Raw genomic sequence first — 25,387 nt, 5'->3', positions numbered from 1 at the left:
GCCACGGCTGCCAGCGCTGGGGCGCCAGCGAGACAGACGAGGTCGCGGGGGGCAGGGGCGGAGGCGCATGCGCGAGGGGATTTGTCTGAGGCCGGCGGCGAGCGTGGCTTGTTTGTCCGTACAGTGTGGCGGTTCCGGCGCGCGGCGGGCGGCTGCGGGGAGTGCGGCTGCGCAGGTGAGCCTGGGGGCTGGGCGGGCGAATAACTGGGGCGAGTCTCCCCCGCAGCGGTTGAGGGGGACGTTGTGGCCGTTGCCGTCAGGGCCAGATGGAATCTTCTAGCGGGCGGGGCCTGGCGCCAGGCGGCTCATCGCGCAGCTGGGGCTGCAGCCGCGAGCTTGGGGGGGGGGGGGGGTGGGGGGGGGGGGGGGGGGCCGTATACGGGGGGTTGGGGGTGGCTGTGTGGGCTCGGTGGACCAAGCCCTCGACTGGGGCACGGGAGACCAGGGATCTGTCCCTGGCTCGGCCACTAGCCTGGTGGGTGACCTTGTGCACCTCACGTCACCCGCCCGTGCCTCAGTTTCTCCACCTGAGAAGTAGGGGTTGTGATCGTGGCCTCCTTTGCAAAGTGCATCGAGCTCTAGAGGTGAAGTGAGCCACACAAGAGGTGGGGGGTGGTATTAGTGGGGGCCTGGCTCTGGTGCCCACCTGTGGCCATTACCCACCGCCCCAGTGCAGTGAGTAGCCGCCTTCTCCAGTAAAGTGTGTCATTGCTTTTGGTAGCTTATGTTTTCATGTGTCTGTGGTTTTGAGCCTGGGGTAAGGAGGGATCTGTCTCACAGGCTGCGCAGTAACAACTTTCACACCTCTTCCTCCTTTTGTGCTGTGGTGCCTTTCTTCTCCTTGTTGGGTAAGCATTTGCTTGAGCTTTGCAGATTTCACTCCAGTCAAAATAACCTGTTGGAATGGAGAGGCTGGATAACTCAGTAGCGTCGCTATAAACTGGTTTTTAGTTTAAATTAAATATAATTTAGATTTAAGTTTAAATTTGAAATTGACAACCTATGTTAAGGCCTAAGCTAGTTACAATCGATTAAAGTTTAAATTAAATACAAAAAATAATATTAAGCAGTATGTGTTTGCTGCTGTGCTTTAAAGAAAGTCAAACCACAGAACTGGCAAAAGTCACTCGCCAGTTTTTTGACAGCATTAGCCTCTTCTGCTGGTACAGACAGACTATTTAGTTCATTCAAGTAGTTCAATGACTAGTTTATTAAGAAACCAATTGTGAGTTGAAGAAGCAAGAAAACTTGTTTTCCAGTCTATGAATAAAAATTGGGTATAAGGATGAGATCTAATAGTTCTAAAATCTTGGAGTACGTGATGAACAGAAACAATCAGTTCAGTTCACCAACAGTAGCTAATAATTCCTTTGTTTAATAAATGTTAGTTTTAAATGCAAAACATGTTTTGATAAACTTTTTTTCTTATGTATCCGGTACACTTAAAATGCACAAAAACAGCATTTAAAAAAATTAATGTATTTGAATTTCCATAAAAGTAGAGAATTTAATCAAGTAAAAAATGCATCATACACCATTTTCTAACAAAATAATGTATAAAAGACTATCAATAAATGTAAGTTATGTTAAATAACTTAAAATGTGTATAAATACAGCGTATCCTGGTTAACATTAAGAAACACCAAGTTTAGTGCAAAGGCTATATTTAGTTTTTAATCAACATGGCTTAATAGTTACCAGACAGTGAGACTAAACAGTTATTTTCCTAAAGAAAGAACATACAAACACAAAACCGAATTAAGATTGATTATTTAAAGAATTATTAAAATCAGTGATTTAAATTGCTTGTATTTAAGTCAGTACGCTCTTTTAGAAAATGAAGAGATTGAGGCTATGAGAAAAGAGAGGAGATTTTTTGGGAAAACTAGAGGGAGAGCTTGAAAGGCAAAGTGCACACAACTCAGGAAAAGGGAGTGGAATGGAGAGATGGAATTACTATTGTAGAATAAATGAAAATAGACAGTGGAATACAGAGAGGAAGAGACTCCCAGATACAGATAGAGGCCTGGTCTACACTAGAAAATTAAATTGGCTTAACTGTGTCAATCGGGTTGCGGATTTTTTCACATGTCGTCTTAGGGAGAAGGATTATCTACACCAGTGGGAGAATCCCTCCCTTTGGCGTAGGTAGTGTACACTGAATTACTCCTGTGCATCCATGTCCCACTTCAGATTTCTTTGCTTCCCCGCAGAAAAATGACTTTCTGACAGGGAAGCCACAAGAGCCGTCATGCGACTCTCCCCAGCAGTATGTTTCGGGGGCCCAGGGCAGCCGGCAGAGAGGTAAATCACTGTGGAGCAGGAGGAGGGATTGGGGAAGACCTGGCTGGTGGCTCCTACTCTGCACCGGGCTCAGCTTCTAGGGCTGGGGAGGACGGAACTTCCTCTTCCCTTGCACAGCATCTGGGGCCGGGTCAGATCTACCCCCAGATTTTCCCCCCTGGCTGAAGGAAGCTGTGCAAACTCGCCCCACTCCCACTTCCTGCACCCATCACTCCTCAGCTCTAAGGGGGACAGATCCCCCCTGTACAGGGAGCTGCTCCCCCATTCACCCAACTCCCGTGCATCCAGACCCCTTCATACGCAGACCCTCCTGCCAAGCGTCACCCCCCACACTCAGAAACCCCACCCATGAGCCCCACTCCCCCTGCACCTGGACCACCCAGACAAGTCACCCGCACTCAGATTCCCCACCCCACCAAGTCCCAACAGCTGCACCTGGACCCCCCCACACACACACCCAGACCCCCCTGCCAAGCTCTGTACCCTTCCCCGCTGAGCCCCAATCACCTTCACCTGGACACCCCTGCAGAGTCCCATTACCGTTACACCCAGAACCCCCCAGCAAGCCCCTGTGCATCCAGATCCCCCCTGCACCTGGATTCCGCACTAAGCTGCCTGCATCCAGATTGCCCCACGCAGAACCCTCTCAACCCACACCTCAGTCCCTCCACACTTGGATCCTGCCTTGAGCCTCCCTGCCCACACCTGGTGTACCTGGCACAGAGGGGCATGGCCCTGGGGTGTTTCTGGGGCAGGCCCAGTCCTTGCGCTGTGACAGGGTTGGGTGCAGCCTCACTGCTGAGTCCGTGCCTCGTGGGGAGCTTCACAATGATCTCCCACCTCTGTGCAGCCAGTGGCCTGTGCTCCCCAATGCCATGCTGGAGCTTCCACATTTATTTGATAAATAAAATTTGCACAATTTCAAAATATTGTGTGCAGAATTTTTAATTTTTTGGTTCAGAATGCCCTCAGGAGTAACTGAAGGACTTCAGCGGTGCAGCTACAGCAGTGCTGCTGTAGCATTTCAAGTGTAGACAAACATTGGGTAGGGGGAAGAGACAAACACTTGGGATAAGTTCAAATTTTGTTTAATATACAGCTTAATGCAAAAATATTACAACTAGAGTTGGTCAAAAACCTTTTTTTGTGAAAAGGTATCTTTTTTTTTCAGCCAGGTGTAATGATAATAAGCCACCCAAGTGTTATGTTTTAAATAAAATGGATCTGATTGTAGATGGTAGGATGAAGGAGAAAAACATTCTGAAATTTGCATAAGTCACTAAAACCAGAAAGCACTAGAGCTGTTTGAAAAAGAGTCAGTAGTAAGCACCCGGATAACTCAGGGTCTTGTGCTTTAAGAATGAAAAAAATTCAATAGTAATTTAATAAATGCCTAGGGTTGGTACTGTTAATATTCTATTAGTACTTCTAATATCCTGCTATCTTGAATTCTTCTCCATTGTGACAGGTTTCAGAATGGTAGCTATGTTAGTCTGTATCAGCAAAAATATCTGTTTCCCTCAATCCCAATTCAAGTTCTGTGGCAAGCAACCTTAAACTTTAGTTTTCTCTTTGGAATATGCTGGTGTCTTTCTTGCAGGCTCTATGTGGAATGTTGCAGTTGAATATATGCTTTATATCTTGCACACCTCAAAGGTATATGTAGTTCAACTATGAACAAGTCTGTATTTCCTAAAATTATTTACATTTTGAGAAATGTACAGTTGGACACTTTTGGGGGTGAGGCAATAGTGTCTCGCCAGTATCTATTCTAAGAAGTGCATCTGTCGTTACGCTATGTATTCTGTTTTAAGAATTTGAACTTGTTAAGTGAATGTTTTTCTTCTTTTAAGTTCCAGTCATGCTCTAAAAACTACAAAGACTCATAGATCTGCCTGCATGGTTTTCAGTGCAGGAACGGAAAATACTTAAGCAGATGTGCTATTTTTTAAGTGTATAAGCACTTATAATATTTTTTTGCAGAGATGAATAAAACAATCTGACTTTTGTGGAAGAAATTTCTTCAGCAGTACATGATAAACAGCACTAGCAATTGATGCTCATGTGCAGAAATTGTAGGATGTAGATAACTATGTAACTGGTTCAAGAGAGATGCTTTAGTGGTTGAGTGTTAGGTTTCTGCTCAGAAAGGACCTTTCTTTCTTATATGGGGAAGATGTAGCTGCTCGCTAAATCAATGGTGATTTTAACTTCATTATTTTGTTTGTGTGTGGGGCCGGTAGACGACGTTTGCCAAGATCATACCAAGTCTATCCGTTAATAATAGTATGTGGTATCTGTATTTATTAAATAGCATTTATAAATTGTCTGTTTAGTTGTCATGGTATCTAGATATCATTTACAAATTAACACAAAATGGTCAAGATTTACAGCTTTCTAATGAGAAATCAACACTGTAAATTAAGTGTCTGGCACATAAACTTGATTTCTGAGTTTCATGAAAATATTCAAGATATATGTAATGTCTCAAAAATTAGCTGTAGCTTCATATTTGATGTATACTAATTGGTTTTAGTGTATTCATATAGGGAATTGAAAGAGCCTTAATCAACAATTAGGTCTTTAAATTAAATGTAAAGATTTATTTTATTATCCCACTCGTATGTAATAGACTTGTGCACACAACTATACTTAAGTCAAAAGTGCGCTTGCAGACTTCATCCATACACGGAGATTAGAATAGAATCCCAAATGCGTAAGGTAGAAATCAAAACTTGTCTGTCATCAGTTTAGTGAAGAAGAAAAGGGGCAAACAAATAACCAGTGCTAATCCCACTCTTTTCTCTTTTAAAACTCTTTTTTTCTAGGTGATGGAAAAAATCTCTATGATGTGACAGTTAAGAAGCAGTCATGTCAGCTCTCTGTCCACCTCCTTCTCCTGCAGTTGCCAAGACAGAGATCTCCTTGAATGGGGACTCACCATTACTAGCAGCTACTTTTGCCTACTGGGACAATATTCTTGGACCTAGAGTCAGACACATCTGGGCCCCCAAGACGGAACAGATGCTTCTCAGTGATGGAGAAATAACTTTTCTTGCAAATCACACATTGAATGGGGAAATACTTAGGAATGCAGAGAGTGGAGCAATAGATGTGAAGTTTTTTGTCTTGGCAGAAAAAGGAGTAATTATTGTGTCATTAATCTTTGATGGAAACTGGAATGGGGACAGAAGTACATATGGACTATCAATTATACTTCCACAAAGTGAACTTGGCTTCTATCTTCCTCTTCACAGAGTGTGTGTTGATAGGTTAACGCATATTATAAGGAAAGGAAGGATATGGATGCATAAGGTAGGTTTGTTCTTTATTGCAACCAAATGTTAAAAACCTGTAAGACCTTTAATCATTGTATAGAAAATAGGTATATGTTTTGTAAAGGCAACAGTCTCCCTGAGTCACATTACATAACAATTCAAGAAACAAACTTGATCTTAGATCTATAAATAAAATCTCTACCTCAATTCAACTGCTGGAGTTGTATGTTAAAAATTGATCCTAATGCTACCAAATTCACGGCTTGCACCTGAACGCATGCAACTCCTATCAGGGCTGGTAACGACTTGCCTGAGGTCCCCTACAGTTCTATTCAGTTGATGCTAGCATCCTATGGAAACATTTTTTACCTCCCCATGCTTATGATAAAAATTGTGTTGCTTTTATTTTTATAAAATAAAACACTGGGGGCACAAAAAACCCTGTGTAATTTCCCTATGCTGCACTGAAGCACCAGCTAAGAAAATGTATATGAGCCTTTAAAGGTACTTGGATCTGTACGTCCTCAACACCTTTTGGAAAGATGCTGTCAGTGTGTTTGATCCCAAAACAGGAAAAGCTGAGTAAGCTGAATCCCTATACAGAGTATTAACATCCTGCACGTAGGGTTTTTGAGACATATTGATGACTAACGTAAGTACTTAAAATGACAAGAAAATATGAACTTTTAGACTAAAACAGGAACATTGCATAAAAGTAACAGAACCAAGGGAAATGAAAAAACACACTTTCATAACAGAAAGCAAGGATTCAAGACACAAGTTCCCACTTAGTGCAAGAACAGTTCATTTGGAATCCCAAAGGCAATTTTATTAATCAAATTGTGTTCAAGGATTACATAACTCAGTTCTGGTCTTGCTGTAAAAGCTTCTTTGCAGACTGAATGTGTTTTAGAAAAAAAGAAAAAGCTGCTTTATCTTTATACAGTAAAAGTTGTTTCAGTATAATTCTGTTGTGCAAGAGAATCCCAATGCTTCATAGATAATAAGCATCTTACAATTTTGCTTGAAAAAGTGGTAAGCTTTGATGTTGTTTTAAAGTGTCTGTCTGATCGGGGTGGGGAAGGGAATTCTAGTTTTATCTTGTGTACTAGGACCTAGACAATAAAATATATATATATATTTTATAAAATATATAATATTATAAAAGAGCACCTCTTAAAAGTTATTTGATTCTATTTTTGAGGTAGGAGACTCAAGTAATTTATCTCCTAATTCCCATTTTGTCAGAGTACTCAATTTATTGATTCCATAGGATAACCCTGTGGAAACTTGTCTTCCAGCATGTCTAGTATTGATATTTTTGTCATACTTTACAAAGGAAGAAAAGGTATTTAAACTCTTATTTTCTCTAGATGAGGGCAATGTCACAAATATTTCATGCCCAGTCCTATCTCCTAAAACTCAAATATGTTGTTTAGCAGTTAATTCTGTAACAACCATAGGTTAGTTATGTTTATCATGATCTTGTGCTTGTGGACAGATCTTTTCTTCATTTTGTGTTGTTCTACGCTTTGACCTTTTTAGAGGCAAAATGATCAAACTCAACATGACACTTCATTTTTGGAAGCAGTCATTTATTTGTTTCCTGATGTACGGATTTAAAGATTTTCATGATGAAATCCTGGAGTTGTAGCTGCACTGGAACATGCAGAAAATGTTCTGTCAACCCCAAAAAACTAGTTGTGAGATCTTTGACTTTATTTGTTTTCCCACCAGCTGTTCTTAGAACAGACAGGCTGTCAGTGGCAGAGTGCTAAGCTCTGAAAGAAAGTTATTTATCTGTGTTTTTTCTTGAGCAGTTATGAGCCCTTCTACATACGTTATCTCTATCCCAGCTCAGTTCTTGCCCGCAATAGAGACACCTCAGTGATAGATGCTCTAAAAATGTAGATTACAAATATAGCATTGTATATATTTTAGATACCAGTGTCTGACAGTTTCTGGGCATAATAATATAAAATTTAAATATTATTAAAATGGGAAAATGTGTAATACTGTGTCTCTTGGAACAAAGGCAGATTTCTACATCAGTTATCAATGAACCCAACATGCCACGTTAAAATGGAAAACAAATGTCTTGAAGTCTTGCCTTAATTGATGCCACCAATGTGTGTTGGCATTCCTACCAGATACCACGTCTTCCAGGTTTTCAAGAGTTCTGTCATAGGATGATCAGCAGTTCAAACCAGATTGTATTAGGAGGGAGAAACTTGCTACAAATTTGAAATGGCATCCTGCATTGGCATATCCACTTAGATTCAGATGTATGCAGAGCAATGTTTAGAATGCTGGACATAGACAGACAAGCAACTGTTTAGAAGTCATTCCAAATAGGTCTAGAATCTTGTTTAGCTTTTACAAAGCTAGATATTTGAAGTTTTATGTGTTTGTTCAATAATTCCTAGCAGCTGTATTTCAAAAGAGAAAAGGGATTCTAGTAATTTGTTCAGTTTCAACTACATGAAGACTGAAATTTTTTTAAAACCAAGAATCTTATTTGTCAAGGAAGTTATTTCTCATTGGAGCCCAAGTCAAGGAGGGGAAGTGCCTTTAAGGAATCTATATAGCACTAATGTTGTTTTTCAAAGACACTTGTTTCAGATTCATTTAGGTTTTATCATTGGCAGGAGGAAATCTACTCTAACTTGTTTCTTCCTCATCTATTCTGAGGAGGTATGTAAGCTTTCTGTTCTGCAGTTGATCAGCCTTGAGTAGCTCAGTCACAGGAGATTAATGAGTAAACCTGCGAAAGATGTGGCAACACTTCAGCTTCTATAAGAAGACATCTCTGGAGCGTGCAAAATATTCATTGCCTATAATGTTGTTCTGACTACGCCATTCATTAGGGCCAAGTTTTCATAGCATATTATGCTGAATTGTTGTAAATGATTACATTCATCGTCATCATTCACTACTGAGGTTCTGATGACTTGACGCTACTAGAGTTCTCGCTGAATTTTTGGTATGACCTCTTGTGTATCCTGTGGTGAAGTACCTTGACGTTTCCATGGATGTCTGCAATAGTTAGTTCTAGAACAGTTAATGTATTGAAGATCTGCCAGTATCTCAAGATACGGAACAAATCCCCTTCCCAAAAGCAAATAAGTTTCCTCTTCCTGAAGATTGCATTTTTCCCTTGTTTTGTTAAGCTGGAACAACTTACTCCTTTTGCAGTGAAAACAATAAGTAAAAATCAGCATAGCTGAATTTAGCATCTTTATTTCCCCTGAGACCGATCCATCTGGTATTTTCGTGATCAGAGAGTGAAGGATATTTTTGTTTTATTTCAGCTTCCCTCCTCCCCCCCCCCCAAGTTAGAGGTTTATGGGGAGGGTGGGTGATGGGGGGGTAGTATTTGCCACAAAATAGCTCTATAAAGGAAAATGCCTTGAACATCAAAATGTGAATCAAAGAAGTGTGACTCTACAGGGAAGAACATTTACCAGTTGATGATGGGTGCATAATTGTATAGCCAAATACTGGCGCTTTTATAACTTGTGTGAAAATTAACTGCTTCTCTTGCTCAGGAGAGGCAAGAACATTTCCAGAAGATTGTCTTGGAAAGCACGGAGAGAATGGAGGATCAGGTAAGAGTGACTGACTGATGCATATGGCATACCATCAGAAAGCTATTACTGGAACTGGTGACTGTAGAAGTCGGTACTGCTGTTTATTTTTGGGATCCAGGAAGATATTTTTGGACTAGCAGAGTGAGCTGCCATGCACAGGAGGCAGTCTTTGTGAAGATAAGATGGTGGAAGCTATGACCAAATTGAAGGAAATTATATCCCGTCGCTTTATGGGTAAAGTGGAAATCTGTGAAGAATATTACCTTTCAGAAATGGGGAGGCCACTTACTCGAACATGATGTTCTCCAAAGGTAGCAGCTTCCTTACATTTATACTCTTCTACCCTTGTTTACTCATGGGTAGGTTTTTGCTAGGTCATTAGTCAGCTGGATCAGAGAACTGATGCTTGGTAACTATTATCTTGTAACTGTCCAAGAGAGAAGTCATTATAGACTTCTTGTCTGAGATTACAAAGAGAATTTGGTTTCTGAATCAATATATGTGAAAGCACAACCCTAGAGCTTGTTGCAAAGTATAAGATCAGAGAAATCATCATTTGATTCCGATGCTAATCTAGCTAATAAGCCTCTATCTGTTTGTCTCCAAAACATGTACTTTTAGAAATATAATACTGATGATTACATCTAATACACTATGATACAGTCACCTACCTCTAGATCTACCCTGTCCAAGTCAAGCCAAATTGATTGGGTATTTAGAATAAAAGCCTTGAAACTAATTATAAACATTCTTGTTACCGGGTCAGATGCTTATTTCCAGTTAGCTATTTTTGATGAGCAAAACCGAAAAAACGTATGTATATATGAAAAACATATGTATCAGTTTCCTGCTCCCTTCTAGTCTTGTGGTCTTGCCGCCCTCCCCACCAAAAAATAAAAAAGCTAAAATTATTCTGTCGTTAGTGTTAAAAATTTCTGTTACTAGTAGCTTTCTATACTGCATGCTATGCTTTTATTTCACAACATGTTATTTATTGCACAGGGCCAAAGCATCATTCCAATGCTGACGGGAGAAGTTATTCCTGTAATGGAACTTCTTTCATCTATGAAATCACACAGTGTTCCAGAAGAAATAAATGTAAGTCCTTATGTTGGTTGCGTTTTGAAAAGGAAGCAACTATGTCACTCTTATTAATGCTGCCTTTGGTAAAATAAATCATTGATACCATAAGTCATTATGCTCTTTAACTGTTTGGCACTGGAAACTCTCCTAAATGGTATTTTTGCTAATAGCAGTTTCTCATAAATATCTGAGCAGTAGCAATAATTTTTGATCAACACTTAGCAAAATTGGCTGTCAACTGTATTATGCTTTTTAAAAAGGGAAAGGAAAGGATGTCATCAAATAAAATTAATATTAGGGGAAAGAGTTTTAATGGTGAGATCTATTAGCATGTGGAATAATTCTTCCCTGGACAGGAGAGGAAACACTATCACTTGGGCCAGTTTAAAATATTTTGATTGAAGCACTAAAAATATACTCTTGGGAACGATATCAGTGGTGGTTGAGCTGGGGGGAAATGGATTAGATGATATAATTACTCTTTTCTGTCTCTTAATATCTGTTGACCTCCTTCAGAGGTTAATGGTTTAAAACAGGAAGAGCTGTATTTTTGTGAGTCTTAAACATGCTTGATTCCTCACAATTATGAAACTGAGATTGTCTAGGATTCACTTAAACTATCACCACATATCCTTAAAAATCCAAAATAAAATGTTTTTAATGTGGCTTGTTACACCACGTCATCTAACCCTTCTTTCTGTTCCTTTGCACTCCAGATAAGTGACACAGTGTTAAATGATGATGACATTGGGGACAGTTGCCATGAAGGTTTTCTCCTCAAGTACGGTCTTGTTCTCTGTTTTATGCTGTTGTGAAACCACTTTAAAAGTGCCAGTGTCTCCTAATTGGTTGTTTTTAGGCTTGGAAGGATTAGATTTTTATTGGTAAATGTTGATTTCTCCAGATATGCACAAAGCAACAAAAAAATCTGTCTATCAATGATAATCAGTTACAGATAGGCAAGTAAGAAAAATGCTGCTTCAGAGCTTGCAAGCATTTGATTTGATATTTGCTTTGTATATTTTGACATGAAATGTTGACAATTTGTGTTTTACCAGTTATAAAGCTTTAACTTTTTGAATCTCAATATCTTTTGTCATTAAATAATTGTCTGAAACCCCTCTCCCCATAATTTCCCACCAATGTGAAAATTTATACATCAGTATATGTCAAAATAATTTTTTAAAAATCCAGTTCTTCAAAGTCTAGTTGTATTGGTGGTTAAGAGTTAATTTGGGGTGAGGAGACGTTAGCGCTCGTATTGCTTCTTTATATGTCTGCCTAAGCGATAAAGGGGGACATAGACAAAGGGTTTTGAGTTTCTTAACACAGTAAGTCAGGTAGTGGTTATGTCGTAGGAAGTTTAGGAAAAGTCATGGGTTAAAGTCACAGATAAAGAATGACAAATCCATAAATGTCATGCACATTCTTCTGTACTCAGAATGTTTAATTCTTCCATTTTCTTTAACATAAAAATAGTTAACCATTAGTAAATCAGTACACAAATGTCTCTTGTGTTAGGAAATCACATAAAACACTCCCATCTTTAATGGGGGTGTTTAGTGATCTTCTGTCATTCCTCAAAACATCTCTGTGTAATTACCTGGTGAATTTAGATAGTCCCTAGCTCATAGAACCGTCACTGTGTTGTACAGCACCAAACACCCACTACACAAATCAAATAGTGACTATGTTCATATACCTAGCAGTTTCATAGCATTTAGTGTTCATAAAGCACTTTTGTTGCAAGGATTTATTTAGGTTTTCAATCCTGAGGCAAGTTAGCTTTTAGAAGAATATAAGAATGGCCATACTGGGTCAGACAAAGGTCCATCTAGCCCAGTGTCTTGTCTTCTGATAGTGGCCAATGCCAGGTGCCTCAGAGGGAATGAACAGAACAGGTAATAATCAAGTGATCCATCCCCTGTCACCCATTCCCAGCTTCTGGCAAACAGAGGCTTGGGACATCATCCCTGCCCATCGTGGCTAATAGCCATTGATGGACCTATCCTCCATGAATTTATCAAGTTTTTTTTAACCCTGTTATAGTCTTGGCCTGCACAACATCCTCTGGCAAAGAGTTCCACAGCTTGACTGTGCATTGTGTGAAGAAATACTTCCTTTTGTTTATTTTAAACCTGATGCCTATTAATTTCATTTGGTGACCCCTAGTTCTTGTGTTATGAGAAGGAGTAAATAATACTTCCTTATTTACTTTCTCCACACCAGTCATGATTTTATAGAGCACAATTTTACATTGAGTGCATATCACTACATGGTTTATTGTAGGTGAATTGCTTTCCACCAAGATACATCAAAAGAAATTGGGCCTGTGTTAATGCAGCATTCTATTAGTATGGCTCTGATACAACAAATAACAGGACCTCACTCTTTTGTTTTTGATTAAGATATAGGTACAGAGAATAGCACTTTGTCACTGTATATTCTCATTACTAAATAGCTGCATTATAACTGATTCAGTAAACCAACATGGTGTATGCACCAGAGCTACACATGGCAAATAGCCTGTTCAGCTGAGCATCTTGTGCTGCACTACTCACAGTTATGCCCTTGAGGAATAGGGGAGCTTCCTGGCTTTTGCCAGATTAAAATTTTAAACTTATCATGGCTTCAGTATATATTTTGATTGTTTTTGTTCATTGCATAAAAATTGGACTTGACAAAGTGACTATAATAATTCTGACCGTGTAAATTAAGAACAGTCATGCGTCCTTGTGGAACTCCAAAATGCAACTGCAGAAGTATATTCATACATACAAAGAACTCTTCAGTGTTGTGTACTACCTTAGATCCAGAAGTGGTGTTGGGTTTTTTTGTTGTTGTTTTTTTGTACTGAGATATGTGGTAGCAGATGCTTGTGGGATCAAAGCCCTGATGTGTTCAGTAATTGAAAAAAGCAAGACTCAGAACCTATGTTCTTTTACCAATGAAAGCTATTTAATCACAGTATAATTCAAGTTCCCTTAATTTGAAGGTATAGTTTTACTTTTGCTTGTCTTAAATAAATTACCTTATACTCTTAGACACTAAACCCATAATTAAGTTATCCTTCCAATAAATTAATTCAGTTCAGCCAGGATGGCTTCATAGTAATATTTAAAAAACCAGATTCCTATTTCTTAATTGAATCGTACTAAAATCTAGATGTTATGAAAATCCAAAGGTTTAGTAATGTAAGTAAAAAAAAGTCTGTTTGAAGCCTGCTTCTTTTTGTTTTGTTTTTCATTTCTGCATATAGAATTATGTTGCAGCACCTGTTTTGGAGTAGTCTGTTGTATTTATTAATCTGTATTTCATTTTAATTTGCAGTGCCATAAGTTCACACCTGCAGACTTGTGGTTGCTCTGTGGTTATAGGTAGCAGTGCAGAGAAAGTAAATAAGGTAAATGCATTTTATAATTCTCAAAATTGGATTCTGATTATTGTATTTGGACTGTCAGCAGATTATCTGCAGTAATGTAAAAGTGGCAATTAATGAGAAGTAAAATATTATTCAGTTAAATGTTATATTTCCCAGAAATATATTTGATGTGGCGGGAGCAGCACTGTATTGCTATTGAACTTTTTTATTTGTATGATTGGTTGGGAATTGAGTATGAAAAATAATTTATCATTTGTATTCTGACAATTCTTAGCAACTAATTAATTGTATTGTGCATATGAAATTGTGAAAATGAGGCTATAGTTTTAGGATTAGATTTTTTTATTAGCCATATGCATAAATTGATGGCATCTGGATTAACATTTAGCTCTTCAGCTATTGCAATGGATATTATCTAAATAAACGAATCTATGCATAATTTTATCATATTGAATACCCAACTGCAGAGTAAAACTTGCTGTGCTTCTGGATCACAAATTGCCTTTACACAATATCTAATGAGCACCAAACTATTATGAGTCACTCGTGCATATATAAGATGCAAATTTTCTAGGTCCCCACCCTCAGTTCTTTGATTTCTCCTTGCACTTCTGTTCTGTGCTGCAGTTTCTCCATGATCCTCATAGCCTTAGTCATAAATAAATGACACATTTTAAATAATTTAATGTAAAAAATAAAACAGGACTAACTGAATTATGTTAGTGACTTGGTCAGTAAACTCAGTTAGGTTCTGGGTTTCAGTGGAGACGTGAAAGATCCAAAGTGCAGGTGCAAACTTATAAAATTTGAGTCCTGCAATAGCAAGATATCCGTTGGTAGATTGGCATGTTTGGTGTCTGTGGAACAAACTTATCAAAAGGATGCTTGCTTTATCCTACCTACACCTTCACGATCAGAAAGTATAGGAAGCATTGGCTGAATGCCTTCTTAATGGAAGAGGACTAAGGCGGAAGGCCAGGAATATCAGGATAATGCTCTTTATGCTTTCTCTCTGAAGACAGCCTTCTCAGTGGTGCTACCATTAATCAGAAGAATAACTGGTTGCAGACTCCTATGGCAAACTACCTTCTCCCCACACCTACCACTTTTTGAAAAAAAGACAGGTGCAAAGGAACGGAGGGAGGGTTGGGGCGGTACCATCTCATGTAGCCGGGGAGGGTCTACGGCCATGAGGCGCCAATAACCACCTCTCTACAAATACTGCTAGGCACATTTATCCAGTTCGGGTGGGCTGGGCTCATGCACACCTAAATGGAATACATGTCTGCACCACATCTAGAAGAACCATAGTTACAGCAAGTGACTGTTTCTTCCTAAACCTACTAACTTGTCAGGTGATTATACAGCTACAGGGTGGATAAAATCCATGATTTAAAAAAAAAAAATCGGATTTGTTTTATTTCAATTGGATTTTTTTTTTTTTTTGATAAAATGCTTTTGAGGAAGAAACCTATCTAAAGATAGTTTTAATTAAGATACATTATAGGTCAAAGATATCTCATCATGGAATAGGAATTATAAATTCTAATTCTATAGTATGAGACAATATATTCATGTAATGTTTAAGAAAGGTTTTGTAAATGAGTTCCAATAGTTCATGGATTAAGGACTCAATCTTACGGGGTTCAGAGGCTTCTGTATAGATTTAGGTTAATTTTTCTATCTACCCAATGGGACTCAGTGCTCATTCTCGAAGATACCATCAGAGATGCTTAGTTTTGCAGTTCTCAAACTGGATTTGTGTCTCCAGAGGTAACATGCTTGTTAACAGCAAAAATGTTATTACTTAAATAAATAATATATAGAGGTGAGAAATAACAGACCTCAACTCTGTTGTCCCGCTGCAAATTTGTGTACACAGAGTCAATCCCTTACCTCTCTCTAAAAGTGTAAAGTTTCAAAAAGTTCAATGAATAGAAGATTGTTGGGGGCGTAATAGATCCAGACAAGGAGAAGAAGTCTGGAGATAAATATGAGAAGCAAGGGACATATGTTTGTTTTTTTAAAAATATTATATGTTTGCTGTTGAAGAAAAAAAATCCAGAATACTTAACGTTGTTGTTTTCGTTAAATAAAATAATTTAAATGTTTGGTGATGGTCTCCTTCTAATACAGCATGGCAAGAAAATCCTCCAAATATTAATGATTAACCTGTTGAATTGGAGATAGTTCATCTCCCAGTGACTTCATAAATATCTGCTTCAGTTACCTTTGGTAAATTAAATAACCAAACACTCATTCATTTTCTGATATAGCTGTAAAACTAAAAAAGTTTTCAAACTAAATCACTGTTTAAAAATGTATAGTGTGTACCTTCTAAAAATGAAACCTACATCTGAGAGATCTCTGAGTTGTGAAAAATGTGTATTAAGGTTATAACAACCAACAAGAATGCACTTTTATGTAGAAAACCATGATTAAATAGAGTCTTCCTGACTAATGATTTAAATCAAAACCACCCTGCATATCTACATATTTAAAAGAATAATACTTTTAGAAAACCTGTTCAGCTGTGTTTGGAAAAATGAAATGGAGGAAGCCCTTTTAACTCTGAGGCTTTCTGAATGGATTTGTATGTACAAATTGGTTACAGTTATGCAGATGTGCCAGTTTTAAATGTATTGAGAGTCCCTATTAGAAAGGTTATTGGCATGATGATGTGGCAGTGTTGGTCCCAGTATATTAGAGAGGGAAGGGGGGTGAGGTAATATCATTTATTGGACCAACTTCTGTTGGTGAAAGAGACAAGCTTTTGAGCTACACAAAGGCATCCAGACCTGAAGGAGAACTTCGTGTAGCTCGAAAGCTTGTCATGTTCACCAACAGAAGTTGATCCAATAAAAGATATTAATTTACTCACCTTGTGTCTCTATTAGAAAGGTGTCTCTTAAAATAGCAGGTTGATGCTGGGAGTTGAATTCACACTTTCACAAAACATTATTCTTACATTCATCTGGGATATATCAGATGCTTGGGTCAGAAGGACTGTCCTTTGATTCCTATTTAATTAAGCCATTCTTCAGCCCACCCCCTGTAGTGTGAATACTGCTAGTTAATCTCCTACAGTGAGAATTGCAGAGGCAACTCATGATGGAGAAAATAAAGCTATCTTTATCAGTAAATTGAATTTTCCAGATGAATTGCCTCTCTGTCCTTCCGCCAAAAGGGGGGCCTTTAATATGCACCTTTAAGTCAGAGAGGAGCTGAGAAGGACTATGTAGTAACATGTAGTCCTAGAACATTTAGGTGTGAGGCAGATGTGCCATTAATGACTGCAACCTGCACCACTGCTATTAGAGCCGGGGTTGTCTTTTGTCGGTCTGTACAGCACCCAGCACAATAGGGTTTCAATCTGTATTGGGGCCTCTGGGTTCGACAGTAATGTAAATACTTACTACTACTACTAGTACTACTACTACTGTTTGTCTCATGAAACTATGGCCTGACACTGCAGTGTGGCTCTATAGAACTCCATTTATATGTAAGAAACCCATATGCAGTCTTTTTGTTTAATTATGCTTCGAATTAATGGTACACCTCTTATTGAGTTCCAGTTTATTTTACAAGATTGAACTTTCCTTCATTGTAAGACTTCTTTTTAGTTCTGGGAGTCAGTCTCTTAAGTGGGTGTGTATAATACTCACTAATAATTAATATAATATGCTTACAACAAGAGGACATGGTTATAGTAAGCTTTGGGGCTGGTAGAGTCATCTTATTAGTTTGTACAGTGCCTAGCACAATAGGGTCCTGCTCCATGACTGGGAGTCCTAGGCACTACTGGAATATTAAATAATAATCTATATGTAAATTGTTCAGATAAAATATGTGTGTATTCTAAACACGATACTTAAAATAACTAATTAGTAAAGAGCTGTTGCTCTTCTTTTTTGCGCTTAATACTTAGAGCATCTCTGATCAGATCAATGAGAAGTAGATTAAAGAGAGGAAAAAATAAAATGATTGAGCTCTCGGACAAAAGCTGCTGAATACTTGGGGTTGTAGAAGCAGGAGAATGTACGTATATCATGAAATGTGCATTATTGTGGCAAAGGAAGTCTAAATTAGTGGAAAAAATTATGGGCATCTTAATTGCATGCTGTGCATACAGGTTTTTTTTTTTTTTTTTTTTTTTTTTTGAGAAAAGAAGCTGGGGAAATGCATGTCTGAAAACAGGTTAAGAGCATATTGTGTAACAACTACAGCAGCACTTCTAAATACTCTCTCCTCAAACTATGTTTCTGTTAATGGTGCAGCTAGATGGAGTGCTTAAAATAAACATATACTTATGCCTTCAGGAAGTCTGCTTTAGTGATTTTTTTTTTTTTTTTTAGTCTTTCTGAAAATGCAAAACCACCTATCACTGCATCATTAAAGCAGGTTTTTGCATTTTCTGACGTAAGTATTAGCTGTCAAAGTTCCTACAGCAAAAGCATCTTTTGAGCAAGACATTTGCTGAACAACTCAAATAATTGATTTACTACTCTATTTCATTGTGTCATTCAACTGCTCATTATCTATTTCCACTGAATGTTTCCTTGCAGCATGGACCATGCTTTTTTTCATCTTCTGAGTAAGAGCATTTAGAACACTTATTAAAGCATATCATAAAAATTATACTTGATGTACAATATGGCCAAAGCTGATGTTGCCGTGGTAACCTAAACTTCTGTGTTTCTTGACTCTAAACAATTAAACTATGCCACCTTAGATGTTGTGTTATTTTCATTTAATATGTAGTCTTGAGGAGTGTAGTTTAATTTTAATACCTCCTACTTTTAGATGTCAGTATGTAACTATTTGACATTATTGTAACATTCTTTTTTCTAATGTGTGGTGAACTTCTTGGATAATCACTTATTTGAAATCTGTACTGTATTATGTTCTAAGATCAAAACTTTCTTTACTATACGTCTGCCTATTTTTTACAAAGCTTTTTGTATTGCAGATAGTGAGGACACTGTGTCTGTTTCTTACTCCATCAGAACGGAAGTGTTCCAGACTCTGTAGAAATGAATCTTCCTTCAAATATGAATCAGGACTCTTTGTTCAAGGATTGCTTAAGGTAAGGCAATTTTATTGTGATTTTTTTATTTTTTTTTCCAAATTCTTTTCTCCAGTATCCAGAAACCTACAATTTCTTAATATAATCATCTTAACTTGAAAATACCTAAATATATTGTTGTCTTAAGAAGTTTTTCCTCTTCACTTGTTGATTTCTGATGCCAATATTATAACCATGACTTCTCTCCTATATGTCTGTATCCATCTGTTGCGTCTTGTCTTGTACTTAGAGCGTGAGCATTGTGGGGCAGGGACTATCCTTTTTTCTTTGATGTTTGTACATTCATAGCACAATGAGGTCCTAGTCTATGACTGGAGCTCCTAGGTGCTATGGTAATACAAGTAATACATTATTACCTATATTCCATGGCTTAAAGCTGTTTCTATGGATGCAAAAAATTCAATATAATTTTTCCTCTGTACTGTCCGTTCCCTTTAGGAATAGTTTTTGTCATTTTTCCTTCACTTTGGGAATAAATCTATAGATTTGCTACTTTTGGGGGATCCTAGACACATACAGGCAAGAGTTTAAGATTTGCATATGCTAGCTAAATCAGACTCAGAGAAAAGAATGTTAGTCTCCAGCACTCCAGCATACTATGAAAAATAGTTTCAAAATATTTACGAAGGGCTGTAGGAGTGGATGGTGCTTCATAGGTAAATAATATTACAAGGCCCCTGTTCCAAGGAGCTTTCAGACTAAATTTGACAGATGATGATAAACTATAGCTAAATGATATGAAGTTGAGGGACAGATTGTGGAACCTGTGCTGGCCAACACATTCGGAAGATGGAGCCAATGTTCTGTCCCTGCCTGCCCACTCTGACTTCTGTTGGAGAGGAGTAGGGACCTGAGGGAACCACATTTTTACATTTAACTTTTATTGTATTTACCTAGCAGTACCAATATCGTTGCGGGGGGGGAGGAACGGGACAATGCCTTTTATCAAAACCAAATAAAAGCTCAATCTGTTTGCTTCCTAACTAGGCAGACTAAGTAGTTCTTTGTTCTCAGTAGCAAGTGTGCACTTGGGTGGAGGGTTCCTAACTTCAAATGCTGATTATGTACGCTACCTACTTACATGTTGAGAGAATTTCTAAAGCTTTTCTACAAGGAGTGAAGATAAATGATGTTCTCAGCACTGAAAATATTTTTAAGAAAAAAAACTTGTGCATGCTCAAACTTCTCAAATTCAGAAGGCTAAAGTTAAATGCTGTCATGCTTCCTACATGATTAATATTGTATAATGCTCTATGGTATTCTCTCCTGACCTCTGATCAATTCACTTGGTAGGGTATTTGCTCATTTAAAGCTGCATTCATGGCTGTAACGTTGCTGATCTCCTTTCGCATACGGCTTTGTAACTCACTTTAATATCAAGCATCATGCAGCATGAGAACGGTGTGCCATTTGGTGCGAGGGAGTTGCTGGAAAGGTGTTACCAGCAACAAGACTGTCATGAAACAATGCAGTGATGTGCACATCACTATTTTCCAACACCCCCTCCAAAAATTGATATTTTATGTGTATACTGTTACTTTAAACAACCACCCTGTTTTACAACAGGGTTTAACTACAATTATAAACACACACACCTCAAAAATGAAATGCATTTAAACACGTTGTTTTAAACTTAAGACTGGTGCTTTAATGTTGTTTCAAATACCGGTATTCTTTTGTAACTGGGAGACTTCTCTAACTCTTTTTTGCTGTAACAGGATGCAACTGGAAGCTTTGTGTTGCCCTTCCGTCAAGTAATGTATGCTCCATATCCTACTACGCATATAGATGTGGATGTCAACACAGTGAAGCAGATGCCCCCTTGCCATGAACATATCTATAACCAACGGCGATACATGAGGTCCGAGCTGGCAGCATTTTGGAGAGCCAATTCAGATGAAGAGATGGCTCAAGATATCACTATCCATACAGATGAAAGCTTCACTCCTGATTTGTATGTACTATCCTTATACTTTCAAAATTATACTGCTTAGGACAACATAACAGTGTAGTTGCATTTTGTCAGACCTTTTCTTATAAAATACAGTTCTGTTTTATTCAGCAAATGCTTTCCTCAATCAGGATAAACAGCCTCTGTTTTCTTCTTGGGGAATGGGTTATAGGAGGTTAAAACCACTTCAGAAGTAGTACCTGTTGCCCAGTATTTCATTAGCACTCCATCCCAATGAAATTCCTGATAACATTCCATCCAATCTGATATGATTGAATAATAATAAATAAGTATGCTATATAGCTAAGTACATTTACAGCTGACATTGGCTTACCTGGTTATTAAGTGCATCTGGGCTGAAAAAGTTCGGTTTCATATTCTATAGTAACTTTTTTAAAATAAAGCCCATATCATAATTCACTAAAACTGACTTTTTTAAATTTGTTTTAAATTCTGTCAGACCCTTAACTACAATGCTATTACCAGGCACCAATATAATATATTTAGTGCCTCCTTATCATATTATGTCATGCTTTCTTTGTTGTCTCTTCACAGGAATGTTTTTCAAGATGTCCTGCATCGTGATACATTAGTAAAAGCCTTCCTGGAGCAGGTAATAGCTGTTCTTTCAGAATGAGCAAAAGATGAAAAACAATTCTCTACTCTCATATAACAAATATTTTAACACAAATAGATCCTTCCCTGCATTATTTGAAAACACAACAATAGTAGTACACGAGAGAGTCCTCTGAACACGTGCAGAAATGTAATGACCTGCTAATTACAGGTTCCTGTAAAATATCTGTCATTCTATGACTATAATAATCAAAAAGTAATATAATACTGAGTATGTACAGTGCCAATATGCCATTCTTGTTGAGCTGTGGTCTTTTCCTGGAAAGTACTTTACTGGAGGGACTGCATCCAGGAATGACTATTGGAGGTGAAAATGTGTGTGTGGGGGGGAGAGGGGGGTAGAATCCCAGGTGCACTCAGGCTAGGACAGTACCTTTCAGCATGGGATTGTTACCCAACCACGTGTAGGATTAGAAATTGGTGTCGGTTTAAAATGTCTGGCTGTGTAATAGAGACAAAGTGGGACCAACCCAGCTACAACGACACTGCCTATGTAACCGTGTAATACAAATAGATGGCAGTTAAACACTGCAAGCTTAATTTGCAGTACTATGTAACACTGAAAATACTAGACACAATTATGAAGAACAAGGCACACCCCTTATTGCTGTATAATACTGCTTGAACTTGCAGCATTGTATAATCACTCAGGTCTGATCCATTTCAAGTAATGTAAAAAAAAGAGCAAAAACATGATTTGTCTTCATAGAATGTCAGAACAGCTTATCACATCTGTCCAAAATGTATCCTTTCATGATTATACATTTGCTTTAGCACAATTAGGAACTGCTACATATATGTTAGTTCAGTGTTTTAGTTTTCCACATTCCTGGAATGAAACTTGAGTTGCATGTAATCGTTTTCTGCTGTAATTTTTAACAGGTCTTTCATTTGAAACCTGGCTTGTCTCTGAGGAGTACTTTCCTTGCCCAGTTTCTGCTAGTCCTTCATAGAAAAGCCTTAACTCTTATAAAGTACATAGAGGATGATACGTAAGTAAAAAGATAATAGAAGGGAGGGGGTGGGGATTTCTTGTTCACTAGGAAATCTTTCTATGTTGTAACAGTTTTTTCTCTTTACTCTTGCAGGCAGAAAGGAAAAAAGCCTTTTAAGTCTCTCCGTAGCTTAAAAATAGACCTTGACTTAACAGCAGAGGGCGATCTTAACATAATAATGGCTTTAGCTGAGAAGATCAAACCTGGTCTACATTCCTTTATCTTTGGGAGACCCTTCTACACTAGTGTACAAGAACGTGATGTACTAATGACATTTTAAAGATCCAGTATGCTGCTGAAAGAAAGCTAGTAATGTAAACACCATTTTTCCCTTTTTGATAAGCACAGTCTTGCACTCAAATGCAGTGACTGAAAGCAAGTTACACTACAATCCAGTTGAAATGGGGAGGGAGTATTCGAGGGAAAGTCACTTCAGTTAGGGAAGCACACTTCAAAAGAGCCTTTTTTGTTGTTTACAGTGAAAGTAAATATTTCAGTAGTTTTTATGATATTTTGGGTTTGTTGTGTAAACTTTGCCACAGTCCTGGCTTAAACTGATTTAAAGGGAGGCTTTTGTATTGGCTCTTTAGAGAGATCATACAGCTTCCACACCATTTCTCTTCAATTTTGTGTCCCTCCTTATCCTGTTATCAGTATTTCCCAGTGTTGTCATGGAAAACCATACTTCTTGTCCTCTCCATTATGGAGGGCACTGCCTTTTGTGAAACAGAAACTGGAAGGACAGTTTTAACTCTTTTTTTGTTCTGTCTTCTTTCCTATGTGTGGGGCTGGTGTGAAAAACACCTTTTCTGCTCCCCATCCCATTCCAACTTCACCAGAAGCTTTTTTGCTACTTTAATATCCTTTCAAATGCATCATATAAAGAAACTAAAGATGAAGGAGTACTGTACAGCGTTATCCTTGGGAGCCAGAGTGCTGCCTTTTAGTGGATTGTAAAGCCAAACTGATCTGAAGAATGCTGCTTTTAAAACAGGGTCATTATTTAAGCTGTTTTGCGTGTGTAAGTGCCAACCAGGATTTTCTGTCACTGACTATGTTGAACCATCATGCATTTCAGTGCTTAATGACCCAATGTAATAGAGCTCTTTCAAAAAATAAAACAGGAAAATTAGGTTTTACACTTGCACAGCCATTGCCAACCTTTCTTTTTATAATCTGCTCCTATTTTTTTATGAATAAAAACAAAGGCCACATTAAAACACTAGACCAACTGTGCCTCTGTTCTTTTTGGAAATAACCCCTGGAATATAGCCAAACTTCAAGATAGACACTTTCTTTTCATTTTACCTTTGTCATATGTTCAGCATAACTTCATTCAGGAATCAATGTGGCTGTTAGCTAATAGGAATAACAGTGTTGATGGAAAAACAAACTCTGGTTCAGTGAGATGCTAATCTCCCTCCTCCACACCAACACACTCACCTCTTAGTCCACTTGTTTTGCTTTGCATACAGAAGATAAAGAACAGCAGGAAGTCGGGAAATGTACTTTACCTGCTTTCACAGCATTTCTTACTTGAATAATCTGAGTTGTTGGATGTAGTTTTCAGATTCCCCAGAAGCTTTTCAGGTTTTGCCAATGTGCTACATGGTGTACTATGCTAAGTGATGCATCTGCATTGCGTGCTGCTATCTATCTGTCTTCTCCCCTTTCCTTTCTCCTCCCCCTAAAAAAAAAAATCAGGAATCTACTTCTGTAAATGTAGTGTGTTAATGAAATTCCATGATTAGAGATTCCTTGCCAAAGAACTATGTTGGTAACTGGGAGTCTAGGCAAAGCCATTGTTGCTTTACTACTTAAGCCCTTGTTATAACTTTTTTTTAATAGGATGGGTTTGCTCTGTGAACTACTCATTTTCAAACTCAGTTTCATTAGTTGAGACATAAGACACAACACTTCAGAATAATAGATTTTTCTAAAATATCCTCTCTTCTGACCTTAAAAGGGATACTGTCAAATAGCTAATGTCCAAAATGTGATTGTCATTTTCTTATAGGAAAATGTATTTTACAATCTAAATATTTAGGACTTCTAATAGGAAAAAAAGTAAGGTATGCCATTGTGTACTTAATACATATGTGCAGTTACTACAATTTCATATGAAAATAAGATCATACATGTGAATGACCATTACTTACTGTGTGCATGCATAGTTACCTTATTACGTGCATAATTACTCTCACAAATTAAAGTTTCTTTTTGAAAAAAAATATTTTTCAAGTCAATCTTAAAAATAAAAACATAATACACTTTTGTAGAGTCCCTGCAAAATGTCTCATGCTGTTGGGCTTCCTTCTGCCAGCGTCTCATCAGGAAAACTATTGTTAGAATTATGCTGACTTAACTCAATGATACAGAGATCATTTTAATGTGTCACCAATTTATCATTATATATATTTAATCAGTTTGCTTATTAAAAAAGGCATAATTCATAAATTATTTTTACTGCTTGGCTTCTCAGATGGCATTAAGGACTAAAAGTAGATGACATTACATTTCTGAAATGGAAGTAAGGTGCTAAAGTTCAATTGACTTTAGACCCAGTGCTGGAATTAATTATTGTAGCATGATAAAGCTTTGAAAACTTAATACTGACACTACTAACAGCAAAGCTCTATTGTTTACTGAAAACATGTTTGTGCATTTTCACTTTGAAACAGTTAACTGCTGGAACTCATTCAAATGCTAGTTTTGTTGCACTATTGTCATGGATGCGGACTGTACAGTGAATAAATTATTAATGCATTTGCATGCTGTGCTGTAAATTTTATTACGTGGTATAAGGGAGGCCTTTTAGTAAACTGCGCGTGGATTTTGTTTGTCCTTCTGGAGCTTCTGCTGAAGAACTATACTTCTGTGTTCAAGATGGAGTGAATTATGTAATCATTTGCCCTTTTAAAAATGGGGGAAAGACCCTTTTTCACAAAAGAAAAATATTATTTTTACTCTTCCAAAGGCAGGGTTTTAGGCTGGAATGACAGAGTTAAACTCTTAACCAACCCTTTCGGGTGTCTTTGTGAGCAAATCTAGGATGGCTGTGGTAACTGTTTAAAAATGTTAG

The 25,387-nt window shown here is 37.8% G+C and overlaps 1 protein-coding gene across 4 annotated transcripts; it reads left to right on the top strand.

The window, feature by feature from the left end:
• Positions 1-25,074, top strand: C9orf72 (C9orf72-SMCR8 complex subunit). Of its 4 annotated transcripts, none has more exons than XM_034773795.1 (11): positions 8-175; positions 5,133-5,619; positions 9,131-9,190; positions 10,175-10,270; positions 10,972-11,036; positions 13,586-13,658; positions 18,607-18,723; positions 20,442-20,677; positions 21,230-21,287; positions 22,193-22,302; positions 22,399-25,074. In XM_034773795.1, the coding sequence occupies exons 2-11, from the start codon at positions 5,176-5,178 to the stop codon at positions 22,583-22,585; spliced, it is 1,446 nt and encodes a 481-aa protein (XP_034629686.1). In that variant the 5' UTR covers positions 8-175; positions 5,133-5,175; the 3' UTR covers positions 22,586-25,074. The 4 variants fall into 4 exon arrangements, with proteins under 4 accessions (XP_034629689.1, XP_034629686.1, XP_034629687.1 ...); XM_034773796.1 differs by lacking the exon at positions 8-175 and adding an exon at positions 408-848; XM_034773797.1 differs by lacking the exon at positions 8-175 and adding an exon at positions 2,285-2,304.
• Positions 25,075-25,387: the final 313 nt, after the last annotated feature.

This window comes from Trachemys scripta, chromosome 6 (assembly GCF_013100865.1).
Source record: "Trachemys scripta elegans isolate TJP31775 chromosome 6, CAS_Tse_1.0, whole genome shotgun sequence".
Classification (NCBI taxonomy): domain Eukaryota; kingdom Metazoa; phylum Chordata; order Testudines; family Emydidae; genus Trachemys; species Trachemys scripta.
Note: the sequence above shows the minus strand (reverse complement) of the source record. Positions and strands in the feature narration are given on the sequence as shown.